Source organism: Urocitellus parryii, chromosome 5 (genome assembly GCF_045843805.1).
Source record: "Urocitellus parryii isolate mUroPar1 chromosome 5, mUroPar1.hap1, whole genome shotgun sequence".
Classification (NCBI taxonomy): Eukaryota; Metazoa; Chordata; class Mammalia; order Rodentia; family Sciuridae; genus Urocitellus; species Urocitellus parryii.
The window spans coordinates 184,427,645-184,443,562 of record NC_135535.1 but is presented as its reverse complement, the minus strand read 5'-3'; the positions used below and the strand labels follow the sequence as shown (position 1 = coordinate 184,443,562).

At 41.5% G+C, this 15,918-nt stretch overlaps 1 protein-coding gene across 7 annotated transcripts in view; it reads left to right on the top strand.

The window, feature by feature from the left end:
• Sec31b (SEC31 homolog B, COPII component) overlaps positions 1 to 15,918 on the top strand; it is a 32,496-nt gene that overhangs the window by 10,404 nt on the left and 6,174 nt on the right. For 2 of the 7 annotated variants that reach the window (XM_026407901.2, XM_026407905.2), the window contains 15 exons: positions 21 to 116; positions 1,078 to 1,221; positions 1,568 to 1,710; positions 2,911 to 3,010; positions 3,139 to 3,300; positions 3,860 to 3,994; positions 6,989 to 7,219; positions 8,192 to 8,266; positions 8,523 to 8,621; positions 9,085 to 9,184; positions 9,684 to 9,862; positions 10,090 to 10,216; positions 10,607 to 10,752; positions 11,706 to 11,879; positions 12,393 to 12,554. In XM_026407901.2, the coding sequence (XP_026263686.2) occupies positions 21 to 116; positions 1,078 to 1,221; positions 1,568 to 1,710; positions 2,911 to 3,010; positions 3,139 to 3,300; positions 3,860 to 3,994; positions 6,989 to 7,219; positions 8,192 to 8,266; positions 8,523 to 8,621; positions 9,085 to 9,184; positions 9,684 to 9,862; positions 10,090 to 10,216; positions 10,607 to 10,752; positions 11,706 to 11,879; positions 12,393 to 12,554 (2,073 nt within the window). The remainder of the gene's footprint in view (positions 1 to 20; positions 117 to 1,077; positions 1,222 to 1,567; positions 1,711 to 2,910; positions 3,011 to 3,138; positions 3,301 to 3,859; positions 3,995 to 6,988; positions 7,220 to 8,191; positions 8,267 to 8,522; positions 8,622 to 9,084; positions 9,185 to 9,683; positions 9,863 to 10,089; positions 10,217 to 10,606; positions 10,753 to 11,705; positions 11,880 to 12,392; positions 12,555 to 15,918) is intronic. The other 5 variants (XM_026407902.2, XM_026407903.2, XM_077798893.1 and 2 more) reach the window with 5 other exon arrangements.

Genomic DNA, 15,918 nt, shown 5'->3' with positions numbered 1-15,918 from the left:
CATGCATTTTATTCACACAGGGCAACCTGCTGGCCTCAGGGGCAAGTAATTCTGAAATATTCATTTGGGATTTGAATAACCTGAGCGTTCCAATGACCCCAGGATGTAAGTCACAGGTGAGGGGGGGGCTCTCTTTGCCTTGGGGCTATTAGGGTATACAGCTGATCTTTGCAGGTAAAGTCTTGAATTCTGTAGTCAACCAGAGAACAGTAGATTTCAGACTTTACCACTGGAGGGCAATAAACTCCACAGACTAAAGTTGGGATGAAGGGTGGTACAGGGGCTGTGTGTGGAATTGTTGGTTTGTGGTTATTAGCTGTTTTAAAGGTTTTTGGAATGAAGATGAAGGACAGGTGTAGCAAAAGGCACTGAGAAAAGGAATGGAAGTGCTACTTGTTATAGTGTAGGTTTGGCAGGCTTGGGTAGGGCTGTGGGCTCAGCAGAAAGGGAGCAAAAGTAGGACCCTGGACATACCATTGTCCTTTTTTTTTTGTGGTGAGGGTCAGCATTGTCTCTGTATGTATCAGGATGCAGTCAGGATCTGGTATGTCTTCTGTCTCTGAGTGTGCCTCTCTGTCAGTCTGTAACTTTGGGCCCATCTTTTTGCTTCCTGGCTTTTCTGTCTTACGCTTATAGTATCGTGAGGTAAGTTAAGTATGAACTTGATGGCATCTTATATCTTGCAAGTAGCATTGGATTTTCTTTTTGCCTCACTGTCTATGGGGGTCTTGGGTATCTACGTGTCCTTCCCTTTTCACCTTCCTATTTCTCTCCCTTCTATTGTAGTAGATAAGAAGACTGTTTTTAAATCTTGCCTCTACCCTCTCAGGAGAAATTTGGGATAGGAGTAAAAACCAAGCATGTCTGTCATCCCCCAACCTCTACCTCATCCACTTCTATATCAGTACCCCAATGAATCTTCCTGGGAAAATTCAATTTCCAGTTCTCTGAGACTATCTTAGTTTGGGGAGCCCCGTGTCTATTCTTGGGCTTGTGGGTGGTTGGAAGAAGTGGAATAGCAGATAATACTTGGTCCAGGGAATAACCATCCTCCCACCTCCCCACACCCTGCCTCAGCAGCCCTTAGAAGACATCAAGGGACTGTCTTGGAACCGGCAAGTCCAGCACATTCTGTCTTCTGCTCATCCCAGTGGCAAGGCAGTTGTATGGGATCTCAGGAAGAATGAACCTATCATCAAAGTCAGTGATCATAGCAGCAGGGTGAGTAGCGGAGGCCAGGACATAGGCCTGGCTCTGGCTTCTCTTTTGCACCAAGCATTTGGAGCTGTTCTGCTCTAGGTCAGGGTTCTGCTTCAACTTTTAGACATGTGGTGGTTTCCTATTAGGAATGAATGCTTGGGGAAGGTAAATAGAACTAATTTGGAAGCTTCTGCCCTTCCTTATTTATTCATGATTATCACTTATCTCTGATGACTGTGGTGTTCCCAGTCACATAAAAGAAACATAAGACCTACCCTGAGAATGGTCCCATCCCTATTGGGCAGAAAAGAGTTTATAACAATAAGAGTCAGATTATGTCACCCATTGAGATCTGCTTTGTTCACAGATGCATTGCTCGGGCCTGGCCTGGCACCCAGACATAGCTACCCAGTTAGTGCTGTGCTCAGAAGATGACCATCTCCCAGTGATTCAGTTGTGGGACTTACGTTTTGCCTCCTCACCCCTGAAGGTGCTAGAGAGCCACAGCAGGTAGCATCCCAAAACCCATCCACATCTTCTGTGGGATTGGAGGGGACATAACTGACCTGGGTAGGAAGCAATGAATTGCCTCATGTTAGCTACCAAACATCCTTCCTGGCTTCAAAGCCATTGAGTGAACACATAACTAGCACTAGCTCGAGTCATAACCAAGAGAAGTTTTTTAGATCCTGAGGTTATGGAGAAGAACCTGTGATTCCATCTAATTTATAGGGAGGGGGACAGGGATGGCATTATGAGAAATATTTGAGTTGATATTTAGTCCCTGTGTTTTCTATCACTATAACAAATACCTGAGATTATCAACTTATAAAGAGAAAAGTTAATTTTTACTCATAGTTTTGGAGATTTCAGTTCATGATCAATTAGCCCATTATTTTCAGACCTACGGTGAGGCCGTGAATCCATGCCAGGAGTGTCTGGTAAAGCAAAACCAGTCACCTAATGACTAGGGAGCAAAAAAGAATAAAGAAGAGGCCAGAGTCCCATAATTCCATTTAGGGCACACCCTCATGACCCAAGGACTTCTCAGTAGCCCCACCTCTTAAAGGTTTCACTGTTTCAGTAGCACCTCTCTGGACTCAAAGTCTTTAGCCCATGGACCGTTGGGGCATACTTAAGATCCAAAGTATAGCAGCCCCCTTGGGAGAGTTCCTATGCTCTGATCTAAAGATAACATTCATTTTTCTACATGCTGAGGTAACCTCCTCCAAGATTTCTCCTTAATAAAAACTATTTGGCTCCTGTCTATCTTGTGAAAGGTCTGGCCCTGAAGCAGTCCCACAATCTATTCTTTCTAGATAAAGGGGACCCCTTGCCTTTATACCTCTTCGGAGACTTCTGAGGATTAGGTCTTCACTACCCTCTTTGGCTGAAAGCACTATAGGGATGAGTGTATATGTGATTCATACTGATTTTTGATCCTACTCTGGAGAAAAGCAGGCCATTTAGCAGTGATCTAGGGGAAGAAGGATTGTGCACCATGTAGGGTTCAGGCTCTGGAGTTTGACTTCATTCTGGCTGTATAGCTATCTGAAGGCTACTTAATTTTTCAAAGTCTTGTTTTCCATATTTGTAAAATGAAATTAGACCACCCATGTTATAGAGCTGAAATTTATCTAAGATATATAAGGCACCTTGCCCATTGTAGATATTCCACAAATGCTAATTCATCTTTCTTTTCCTTTTTAGGGGAATTTTGTCAGTGTCATGGAGCCAAGCTGATGCTGAGCTGCTGCTCAGTAGTTCCAAGGACAACCAGATCTTGTGCTGGAACCTTGGGAACAGTGAGGTAGGTTGGTTCTCCTATGGGTGTGCTGGGATGGAGACAAGATGGTTAGAGGAATCCCAACTATGAGCTTATGTGCTTTGGGTTTCCTGGACTATACGGTCCCTAATGGTTGTGTTCCCTCCTGTTAGGTGGTGTATAAGCTACCCACACAGAGCAGCTGGTGCTTAGATGTTCAATGGTGCCCTCGGAACCCTCCAGTGTTCTCTGCTGCCTCCTTTGATGGCTGGATCAGTTTGTACTCTGTCATGGGTAGGAGCTGGGAAGTCCAACACATGGTACAGGCTGACAAGGTTTGAAGGGCTTGGTGGAGAGTGATGAAGGGAAGGGGCTATCTTTATATCTTTTGTGGGAGAAAGAAGGACATGTGGCCTGGAAAGAAGTGGGGGCTATTAGAGATGGGCAGACCAGAGTCCTGGATTTGGGAGGGCAGCACCTTGCTTCAGTGCCCATCTTCCTGGGATGGTATGTTTCTGCTACAATATAAAGGAGACTTTCACCTTGATTCTTGTTTTTGGATGTTCCCTTGAATATTTTAGGTATATTAAACCCCAGTGCTGGGACCATTATCTCAGGCGTATGGACTGTTTTATACTTCCCTCTCTCCTATAGATCCATTTTTTCATACTCCATTATAGACTTTGAACATAGTAGGCTTTCTAATAGCCTACTGTGTGGGAGTCTCACCCTCACTTCCAGTTCCATCCCCATCCTCATCCCTTGGAACATGAGAATCTCGCTTTTTTAGGTTAAATTGGGTGTCTCAAAGTTCCTCCCAAAATGGAGTTTGTAGATGGAGTTCCTGGCTAAACTGCCACTTCAAGCAGATGATGCAGATGTCTTTCCCCCTAGATTTCCTCTTCCTTCAGCAAAGGCCAGCCTCTTCCACCATTGCAGGTACCAGAGTATGTGGCCCAAGCATCATTGATACCTCCCTTGAAAAAGCCCCCAAAATGGATTAGAAGGCCATCAGGTGTTTCATTTGCTGTAAGTGTCATGGGTATATGGTGTAGTTGTATATGTGGAGCCTTGCATGTGCCCAGCAAGGAGTGAAGTTCTGTAGGAGGTTTATTCCCACTGCCCCTGTCTCAGTTATTCTAGTTTCTCTCTCTACTCATCAACCATTCCGAACCCTGCTTTCTGTGTCTAAAAACAATTGATTGTTTTAGACCTCTTGGTTATAGAGAATGGCCTAAAATTCCACCTGAGATTTCCCTAACACTTACATATTTGAACTGATGAAAAGTACAAAGAAGGAAAGAACATAGGTTCCAGTTACATGTGACTCCTTTCTGTTCCATTAATAACTCCTCAGCTCCCTTGCCTCTGCTGGTACCTTACCCTACTGAGCCCATTGAATCCTCCTGTGGCCTTTCCAGGCCACCCACTTACATACCATCTCCTCCATGATGCCTGACTTTTTTTTTTTTTTTTTTTTTTTTGGTATCAGGGATTGAATTCGAGGTCACTTAGCCACTGAGCCACTTTCCCAGCCCCCAACTTTATTTTTTATATCTTATTTTGAAATAGGGTCTTTTTAAGTTGTTCATTGCCTCACTTAGTTGCTGAGGATGGTTTTGAACCTGTGACAAGATGTCTGACTTTAACCCTAGTGAAACTTGACCTCCCTTCTGTATTCCCGACTTATGTTCTAACTGTACTAAAGTTATTCGTATACTTTTCTGGAGGCCTTCTAAGTAATTGAGTCCATAAGGGTAGGGACCATGTCTTGTTCATTTTTATATTCCAAAAGCAGTGCTCCTCAAATTTTCATGTATATAAAAATCACGCAAGGATCTTATTAAAATTCAAATTGTGGCTTGTTTGGTCTTGGGTAGAGCCCAAGATTCTGATTTTCTCACAGATTCTTAGGTGATGTCCTTGCTGTTGGTCTAAGGATCAACTCTTTGAGTAGCAAGGCCCTGAAGCATCCAGCACAATGCTTTAAATAAAATATCAGATTTGAGTTGAAAACATATATATAAAAATAAAGGTTCAGGTTCAGGGGTTGTTGCTCAATGTAGAGTGCTTACCTAGTCTGTGTGAGGCACTGGGTTTGATCCTCAGCACCACATAAAAATAATTAAAGGTATTGTGTCCATCTACAACTAATACTTTTTTAAAAATAGAGGTTCATGTTTTTAGAGCCAACAACTTAATTAGGAAGGTAAGATGCAGACACTCAAGCAGCAGTGAGCTTAAAGAAAAAAAAAAAAAGGAGGTAAGGTAGTGAGATGAAGAATTCTGGGGTCAGGAAGCCTGAATTCTTACCATAGCTCCATCATTTATTAGCTGGGTATCCTTGAATAAGTCACTTAACCTTTTAGGACTATAGTGTTTTGTTTTGTTTTGCTACTGGGATTGAACCCAGTGGTTCTGTACCACTGAGCTATATCCTTAGCCCTTTTAATTTTATTTTGAGAGAAGGTCTCACTAAGTTTCCCAAGCTGATCTCAAACTTGAGATTCTCCTGCCTCAGCCTCCCAAGTAGCTGAGATTATAAGTGTGTACCACTGCACCCAGAAGACGTCAGTGTTTGTTATCTATAAAACAGGCATAGTACCTGCCAAGCTTAAGTTAGTGACTTGTCATGAACTTCAGATGAAAACCATGTAAGCACCTTATGAAATTTTCAAGTACTATGAAAATCGAAATGGTCTGATGTAATGGTTTTGTTGAGTTCTAAGCTGTGGTGCAGAATTTGTGCTATAGGAATCCAGAGAGAAAATAATTCTCACTGAGGGTGTGAGTCTTTGGAAAGGAAATAATGAACAGGGAGTAAAGCTGTAGTTGTCAACCTTGGCTACACATTGAAATAACCTGAAGCTTTAAAAAATACTGATGCTTGCCCCTTCCTTCACACACCAAGTTTCTGATATTATTGTCTGGGTTAGAGTCTGGCGACACTGGGTAGCTCTCCAAGGTAATTTTAATATGCAATCAAGGTTGAGAACTCCTGAAACAAGGGAGTTGCCTACACTCCTATTTTGTGCCAGGTGTTTTATGTCAAGTATCAAATTTGGCAAGATGGATGCTGCAGGTAGAGGTGGTACTGTGTGTCAAGGCACAGAAGTAGGGATGAACTGGGCATTTTGGTGATGTGGAGTGATCATATAAATGAACAGAGAGAAAGCAATGCTGGGAAAGGCAAGTTCGACCCTGGCTTTTTGAGATTTTGATCACACTAGAAAGAGCAATGTAAGTGTTTTCTTGAGGCCTGTGAAGCCATTACCATCTCCTAAGTAGCAAAGGTGATACATGAAGGGAAGGGATGGGAATCAGATTAGGAAAGAGAGTGGAAAGAATTGGACATAACTTTTCTTTGTTCATGTATGAATACATGACCAGTGAAGCTCCACATCATGTACAACCACAAGAATAGGATCCTCATTAGAATAATTTTATACTTCATGTACATATAATATGTCAAAATACACTCTACTGTCATATATATCTAAGAAGAACAAATACTTAAAAAAGAAAGAGGAATGAAGAAAAAATATAAAATCAATATGTTAAAGAGAAAAACAAACAAAACAGGTGGTACAGCAATAGGGGAGGATCTGAGATTTGGGTTGGAAGAGGAAAAAAACAAAACTAAGGGCTAGCAAACTCCTCCGGTAATCTAAGTGTGTCAGTACTGGGAGTAGGACCTGGTGGGGGAGCTTGGCTGCAGTGGGTATGAAGACTGTGAAATGCCAAGGTATTTAGGCCAGGTGCCTGGGAGAGTGGTGGTGCCAGGATGGGGGAGGATGAGCACCAAATAGTGACGTTTTAAACAGGTGGAATCAAAAATGCAAGAAGTGGTTTTGGTATGAGATACGTTTAATACTCAATTCCTGATCCTATTCCACTCCCAGGGGCTCTCTTTTATTATTTTCCTGCCCTAGGGTAAATCAATAGCCTTCCCTATGATCCTGACATGGTGTTAGTTTTTGGCATGAAGGTATAACCTTTGACTTTCTTACTTTTTCTCACCAGTTTGGGGGGCAGCTGGTCACTTTTGGCCTTTCCAGTACCCCTGCCCAGGAGTTGCCACAGCCTTGTCCCCGCCTTGTCTTCATCAGTCAAGTCATTACAGAATCTGAATTCCTGATGAGGTCACTTGAGCTTCAGGAGGCCTTGGGATCAGGAAATCTCATGAAATATTGTCAGAACAAGAGCCAGCAGGCTTTGCTGCCATGTGAAAAGATGCTCTGGCAGTTCCTAAAGGTAGGAAACTTGAAGGCTGGCCGCTCATCAGTGCTTCCCTAAAGCCTGGAACTCCAGCTTCTATCAACTCCAGGAGATGCACTACCACACTGTGGTCCAGAGTGCAGAGGCCTAATCCCCTGGGTTTTTCCTGTGTCCTCTAGACACAGAATCTTCACCCTGTATGAGAGGCTTAGAAGCCACTTGTGAAGATGGGGAGTGTAAGAGATGTCTTCCTTGATTGCAGCTATTGCTGATGCGCAGGATACTTTATCAGAGCCAAAGGAAGTTTTCACAGTATCATGCCAAATGCAGAGGAGTTGATGGGAAGGATGGAGAAAAAGAAGGAAGGGAAGAAGTTTAGCTGGAAGGATGCATCATCATAAGTAGGCTTTGAGTTTGTTTCAGATAACCCAAGGGAAGTCCTTTTGGTGGGCCTCAGGGTGCAGGTGCCACTCTGGAGGCATGGATTCAGTTCTAGTTCTCATTTAAAGTCAAGTTGCACCAGGAAGAGTACTACATCTGTCAAAAGAAATGAGCAATTGAGAAGTCTGAAGGAAGAAAGGGAAGTAGCTGGCTGACTTAGAATCTTTGGGATTCTAAGAGGATGAAAAAAAAAATAGAACAGGGCTGTCCAGGGGGTCTGTGAGAAATTTGGGGTCTATGCATCAGACATACTAGAGCTTTATGAAAGTATACATCAGGACCTGGGAGAGAGGAAAGAATTTGAGAAAGATGTAGGAAGAAAGAGTAAGAAATGATGTAGGATACAAGCTCAAGGAATGGCAGAATGGGAAAGAGAACAGAAGTAATCAGGAAGTCAGTCTTTGTACTGCTGAGCAAGAAGAAGAAAAAGAGAAAGGTGGCTTTTCTGAGGGCTCTATGATAGAACTATATTTGAGGGCACACTGGCTCAGCTGTTTAGCTTGGTGCAGGAGGAGGGTCATTCACATTCATTTGGTGGAGACTTTTCTGTTATTCTCTGTTCCTTAGGTGACTTTAGAGCAAGACTCAAGAATAAAATTCCTAAAGCTTTTAGGATACAATAAAGATGAGCTTCTAGAGAAGGTAAGCTACTCTTCACATCTGAAACATGGACTTAATGCAGAGAACAAGAGAATTCTGCCAGAGAAAGCCATCTCAGAATACTACTTTATGGGATTAAATAATACATAAATGAGAATTTTACTTCTTGCATTTAGGCTTTTTCCCTGGAAGGTAGTTGAAGGATCTTAGTTCAGTTGATGGAGCATGGAGGTGGGAAGAGAACTTCAGCCTTGTTTGAACTAGAAAGTGTAGTATTAAATTAGATCTCTCTCTGCAGGTGACCACATGGTTGAAGAGGGACTTGGGGCCAGCAGAGAGCCCTCAGCCCAGGAAAGATAACTTTAACAGAAACAGACAACAAGTCTTCTGCAGCCAGGTATGATAAAATCCCAGCCAACCTTACCTGGTCTAGTATAGGGCACCAGTCTCTAGAGTATCTTCTATACTGGCACTTTGCTGTGCTCTCAATAAAGTGCTTAATTTCTGTAAAAATCTTCAAACTCCCAACTCTTTTGGAACCAGAATAAGACACAGAGTCCATAAGCTTTGGGGTTGGAAATGGAGCTGTGTCTGAATCAGCTCTTCTCAAATCTTACTGGTTATTTTTTTAGTTTTTAGTATTATCTTACCCAAATAGTAGCCGTACATAGTGATACAGGCCTGTAATTCCAGCTACTCAGGAAACTGAGGCAGGACGATTACAAGTTCAAGTCCAACCTAGGCAACTTAGTGAGACCCTGTCTCAAAATAGAACATTAAAAGGACTGAGGATATAGCTCAGTGGTAAAGAACCTCTGGATTTATTTCCTATGTAGTCACCTCTATCCTTCCTTACACAGGCCTCCAAACATACTACAGAGGATGCCTCTGCATCCTCAGCCTTCTTTGATGAGCTGGTTCCTCAGAATATGACCCCATGGGAGATCCCCATCACAGAAGGTACCCTTGCCTTAAAGAAGAGAAAATCTCTGCTTGGGAGCAGGTGGGCTCGGAGTTCTTGGACTTGAGATAGTCCTTTTTTTTTGTCTCCTGCTTCTTTCCCACCATCTTAAATATTGGCAAGTATCTTACTAATTAGAGCTTTCTCTGGTTATATTTTTATGGATGATTTCCTGTAGAAAATCTTATACTAAGATATTTTTTACTATTCTCATATCTTTTTTTTGAAAAGGCCTTGGAACTTTCCATGCTGAGCAAGCACACATGATAACCCATGATCTTGCCACATAAGTCCCCTGCCTTGTCTTGAATCTTGTCTTTAGAGACCTGTCACCCCTGGATACCTCACTACATATTATTGCTAAGGAATGAAACTTGAGGGTTTTCTTGGGAGCAAGGAAAGCTGAATGGGATAGAGATAAGAGAGGGTGTGCTGTAGACCCTGCAGTGGACAGGAAGTGAGGGCAGGCTAATGTGGAGGGGATGCCTCTATCTGCAGACACTGATGGACTCCTGAGCCAGGCCCTGCTGCTTGGGGAACTGAGTTCTGCTGTGGAGCTGTGTCTGAAGGAAGAGCGTTTTGCCGATGCTATCATCTTGGCTCAGGCTGGGGGCACAGATCTGTTGAAACGGACACAGGAGCGCTATTTGGCCAAGAGGCAAACCAAAATTTCCTCGGTAATTGTTTATCATGCAGAGAAGAGGGAAAGAGATTACTAGACCTTGTCAGGTGGAGGCTTACACCTTGGGACTGGTGTTTAGAGTACTCTAATTACCCTTACCCTACTCAATTGTCTAACAAGAGGCCTGCTCATGAGTGTCTCTCTTAGTACATCTTTGTGTGTGAGACTGCTGCCCATGTGGATGGATGGCTGAGAGCCTCCTTCCTTCTCATCCTATTATAGCTTCTATCCTGTGTTGTGCAGAAGAACTGGAAGGATCTGGTGTGTGCCTGTAGCCTGAAGAACTGGAGAGAGGCACTGGCCTTATTGTTAACATACTCAGGGCCAGAGAAATTCCCTGAGCTCTGTGGTAGGTGTGGTCCTAGCTTTGGGATAAGCACTATGGCTTCAGCATGGAGTTAATGGACATAAGTAAGGAGGAGGCAAAGAAGCAGCCTGAACTCTGGGAGGCCAGGCTGTACTGTTAGAGCCAGGGTCTAGCTCAGCCAAAAAGCATGGATAGCAATTCATGTCCCTATTTCCAGTAGGGATCATTTATTTTTCTGTTTTACTTTTGTATGTCACATCTTAATGTGAGAGCTTTGCCTTTCACCAGAGGGCAAGGTTAGCCTTAGTATAATCTTAAAACCAGGTAGCTACTTGTTTCCATAGCTCATGATCCTCTACTTATTTCCAAACAGAGAAGAGAGGAGCAGCATAGGGAAGCTGTGTCATTAATGAAATCTGTATCTCTCTGCAGACATGCTGGGGACTCGCATGGAGCAGGAGGGTGGCAGGGCATTAACCTCTGAAGCTACACTCTGTTATGTGTGCTCAGGAAATGTGGAGCGGCTAGTAGAGTGCTGGGCAAAAGGCCACCAGGCCTCATCCCCCATGGCTCTGCAGGTACCTTTTCTCTTTAGGATTCTGGCCACTCCATATCAGGCCCTCTGGAGAGGCTAGTGGTGGGGATGTGCAGAGATAACAGAGGTGGGTCTTCTGGGTACAGACTAGAGCCAAGGTCTTGGGGAGGAGCAAAAGTCCCTCAGGGTCTGGGATCTTCTCCTAAGGTCACTTCTTTCCCTCAGAGAAGAATAAGCAGCAGCTGCGTGGGCATTAACCGTCATAAACTTTTCCCATTTCAGGTTTGGTCACACAAGTGTTTTCAATATTTGAATAGTTGTAAGCCTGGATTTTCCATTAGCTTCTGTGAAAATTTCTGTGAATCTAAATTGTATCAGATGCTCATTGAATCACCAGAGAAGATAGGGGGTCACAGATTCACAGAAAGACAAAAGTCACACATGAAACAATTACAATAACAGAGTCTGGGGCTGGGGATGTGGCTCAAGCGGTAGCGCGCTCCTCTGGCATGCGTGCGGCCTGGGTTCAATCCTCAGCACCACATACAAAAACAAAGATGTTGTGTCCTCTGAAAACTAAAAAATAAATATGAAAAATTCTCTCTCTCTCTTTAAAAAAAAATAACAGAGTCTGTGGTTGATGATGTACTTGCAGAAAGGGTAAAGAAAGCAAAAAGAGGAGGCAGAGATTAGTAAGAATCCAAGACCCAGATAAGTCCAGTTGAACCCAATCCCAAACAGCTTGGGAAATTAGGCCAAGTGGTCCTTTACTGTCGTGTCTCCAATATGTTAGCTTCTGCCTTTAACTGGGTATGGATCAGATATTAGTAACTTCTAGTGCCAAAACAGAGGCTTATACTAAGCACTGTGGGACTTTAGGGAAGGGGCTGATTTTGTCTGGGGAAGTCATAGTGAGACATTCCTGGGTGAACTGCCTGGATTTAGAGAACAATGTGCTTTGAACAGGTCTGACCACCCTCATCCTTGTCCCTATAGGACCTGATAGAGAAGGTAATGGTCCTTAACAGGAGCTTGGAACCTCAGCAGGCTCCTAATGGGATAAGCCCAGGCCCTACTACAACCTACAGGATCACCCAGTATGCCAACCTCCTGGCAGCTCAGGGCAGCCTTGCCACTGCCATGAGCTTTTTACCCAATGACTGTGCTCAGGTGAGTGGGGCCATGTGAGAGAGCAAACCATTTCATTCTGTCATCTAACACTGGCTGAGCATTTCCACATTTCAGGCACTAGGCTAATACTGAATCTCCTAGGATAAATAAGAACTCATCCCTTAAGCAATTCACAATATGTTGGGGGAGATCAGATATTAGCAACTTCTAGTGCTATAACAGAGGCTTATGCTAAGCACTGTGGGACTTAGGAAAGGCGCTGGTTTTATCTGGAGAAGTCAAGGAAGTCTTCCCAGTGGTTAAAACAGTTGAGCTGGACCTTTAAAAGTGAAGTAGCTTACCAAAAGGTGTAGGGTTTTCTAGGAAGAAAGACTAGCCAAGAGGGAGTATGCAAGTGTTTGTCAGGGACTAGGGAACTTTGAGTTATTTATGGTGTCTAGAGTATAGAGGATCATTGGAAGCTTGAGTGATAAAAGGGCCAGTCTTCTAAGAGAAGATGTTTGCTTGTTTTCATTTTGTTAACATGGTTCTTCCTTATTACAACTCTTGTAGCCACCAGTTCAGCAGCTAAGAGATCGGCTTTTTCACGCCCAAGGTTCTGCTGTCCTGGGTCAACAGTCCCCCCCTTTTCCCTTTCCCCGGGTTGTTGTGGGAGCTACCACCCCCTTCAAAGAGACATCATCTTACAGATTGGGATCCCAGCCTTCTCACCAGGTAAGACTTTATTTGTTAATTCATTTGTTCATTCATTCAAAAATACTTAGATTCCAGACATAGTTCTAGGCACTTGGAATATGTTAGTGAAAATTCCTGATTTCCTAGAATTCTGTTATCTTTCTAATAATTATTTATTGAACAACTACTAGCCTTTTAGAATACAAAGGTACACAAACTATGATCCCTACCCTCAAGTAACTCAGTCTAGTGAAAAAATAGATATGTAAAAAATAACTACAGTAAAATTCATAAATGTCATGATTGGGCTATGGGTTCACACAGAAGAAAGCAGTTTATTCTGTGTGTGTGCTGGCAGAGTTACAGTTCAGGGAATGCTTTAGAATAAGTATGATGCATGATCTGAGTCATGAAGGTTAAAAGTTATTTAGAAGAGAAAATGGATAGGTGAAGGCTGACTTAGGCACAGGGAATATAAACAGAGGCTTTTTGAGGAATGACTGATTATTTTAATGGAATTTCAAAATAGGTGTATGTGGTCATAGAGTGTGAGGTTAATGAAGGTGGAACAATGAGTAGGAGATCATTAAGTATCCGACATTCTGTGCTGAAGAATTTAGACTTGTCCCTTAGAGCAGGGAGAAGTTACTGAACACTTTCGTCTAGGGAAATAGCACGATTAGCTATGTGTTTAGGAAGGACAAGGCTCAAGGCCGTTAGGAAACCAAAGCAAGAGATGGTGAGGGGCTATGGCTGTGGATGTGGCCCGGTGGTAGAGCGCATGCCTAGCATGTGTGAGGCTCTGGGTTTGATCCTTAGCACCACATAAAAATAAAAAATAAAATAAATAAGTAAAGGTATTATGTCCATCTACAACTAAAAATATTTAAAATAAAAGATGACAAGGATATAAAAAACCGATAACTGGATAGGGAGGTTATATTTAAGATATTTAGTATATAGAATTCACAGAAATTGGTGATAGTTTAGAAGGCTTGCGTGTGGTAGGAAGATTGAGAGAAAGGAAGGAGTTGGAAATCCTTCCCAGGTTCCATCCAAAGTGTCCAGGCAGATTGGGTACAGTTAACATGTGAGACCAGGAGCTTATTAGAGGTATTGGGGAATAAAACCCAAAGAGATTTGAGGATAGAAGTATCTTCCATTTCCATCTTAATTTCACGTCTTTTTCTCTCCTCTTTTCCTCCCTTCCTTTCTCTCTTCCTCTCTTTTTTCTACTATAATTACAGATTCACAGGAGGTTACAAGGAATATTTGGGAACATTTCCCGAAATACTCTGTACTAACATTGCACATAACCACAGTGTAATATCAAAATGAAAAAGTGAACATTGATACAACCCATACATTCATATTTTATCAATTTTTCATGTATTAATTTGTGTGTGTTTGTGTGTGTGTAACTGCAGTTTTGTCACATGCATAGCCTTATGTAACCAACACCTCAATCAAGATATTCAGTTGTACCATTATAAAATTAAAAGATTTCAATACTCTCTAATTACCTTTTCATAGCCACACCTAACCTCATTTTTCTGTTGGCATCGCTAATATGTTCTTCAGCTTTTTAATTATGTTATTTCACTATTGTCACATAAATAGAAACATGAATATATACCCTTTGAGACTGTCTTTTCTCAGCATTATGTAACTCAGGTTCATCCATGTTGTATCATTTATTTTTTAAAAAAATCTTTATTTTGTTTATTTATATTCATGTGGTGTTGAGGATTGAGTCCAGTGCCTCACACATGCTAGACAAGTGCTGTACCATTGAGCTGCCACAGGTTTTTAAAATTTATTTTAAATTTTTTTAGTTATTTACCCTTTGAAGGACATTTGGGTAGTTCTCAGTTTGGGGCTATTATGAATAAAGCTGTTGAATGAAAATAAGTCTTAATTTCACTGGGAAAAATGCCTCAGAATATAAGAACACAATTGCTGAATTCTATTATAACTTCATTTTTTGTTTTGAAAGTAATAGCCAGTCAATTTACCAAAATGGTCATACCATTTTACATTCTCACCAGCAATGGAAGAATGATCCAGTTTCTCTGTATCTCCACTAGCCTTTGGTATCATCATTGTTTTTCAACAGCCATTTTGATATATGGGTGATGATAGTTCATTTTGGTTTTAATTTGAATTTCTCTAATGGCTAATGTTTTTGATATTTTCAGATATTTGCCATCTATATATCCTCAGTGAAATGTCTATATGTCACATTTCTATTTGGATTGTTTTGTTTTTTAATGTTGAGGTTTAAGAGTTCTACATATTTTCTAGATATGAGTCATTGATTAGTTGGATATGTCATTTGCAAATATTTTATCTCAATCTATAATTTGCCTTTTCACCTTTTTAAGAACCTTTCACAGAGCAAGTTTTTAATTTTATGAAGTCCAGCCTATAAAGTTTTCCACCTATGGATCATGCTTTTGGTGTCAAGTTTAAGAATTCTTTACTTAGTCTTAGGTCCCCCGAGTTTTCTCATATATTCTTTCTATAAGTTTTGTCATTTTGTTTTATATTTACATTCATGTTTAATTTTTTAGTTGATTTTTTTTGTAGAACATATGAAATTTAGATCAAGATTCTTTTTTTTTGGCTAATGGATATTCAGTTGCACTAGAGTATTTACCGAAAAGGCTGACCCTTCTCCATTGAATTGATTTTGCTCCTTTGTCAAAAACTAAGTAGGCATATTTGTGTGGATTTATTTCTCAGTTTTGTTCCCTTGATCTTTGTGTCTGTCCCTCTGTCAATACCATTCTATCTTGATTACTACCATTATATAATAAGTCTTGGTGTGGGGAAAAGTAATTCCTCCCACTTTATTTTTCTTTTTCAAAATTGTTTTGGGTATTTTAGAACCTTTCCCTTTTCCCATAAATGTTGGAATAAGTTTGTCTCTATCTACAAAGAATTGTGTTAAGATGGTCATCTTAATTCCTGGTCATAGGAATTGCATTAAAACTATAGATTAATTTAGGGAGAAACAGCGTCTTACTATGAGTTTTCCAGTTCATGAACATGCTTTTTCATCAGTATTTTACAACTTTCATCATTCTTTTTTTTTTTTTTTTTTTTTTGAGAGTGAGAGGGGGACAGAGAGAGAGAGAGAGAATATTAACATTTATTTATTTTTTCTTAGTTCTCGGCAGACACAACATCTTCGCTTGTATGTGGTGCTGAGGATCGAACCCGGGCCGCACGCATGCCAGGCGAGCGCGCTACCGCTTGAGCCACATCCCCAGCCCCTCATCATTCTTATTCTTTGTCTAATTCACGCTTAACTATTTAATATTCTCTTGAGCTTGAAAAAACATTTTGATTTCCACTCATTCATTGTCAGTGTATAGAAATGCAGTTTATTTTTGTGTGT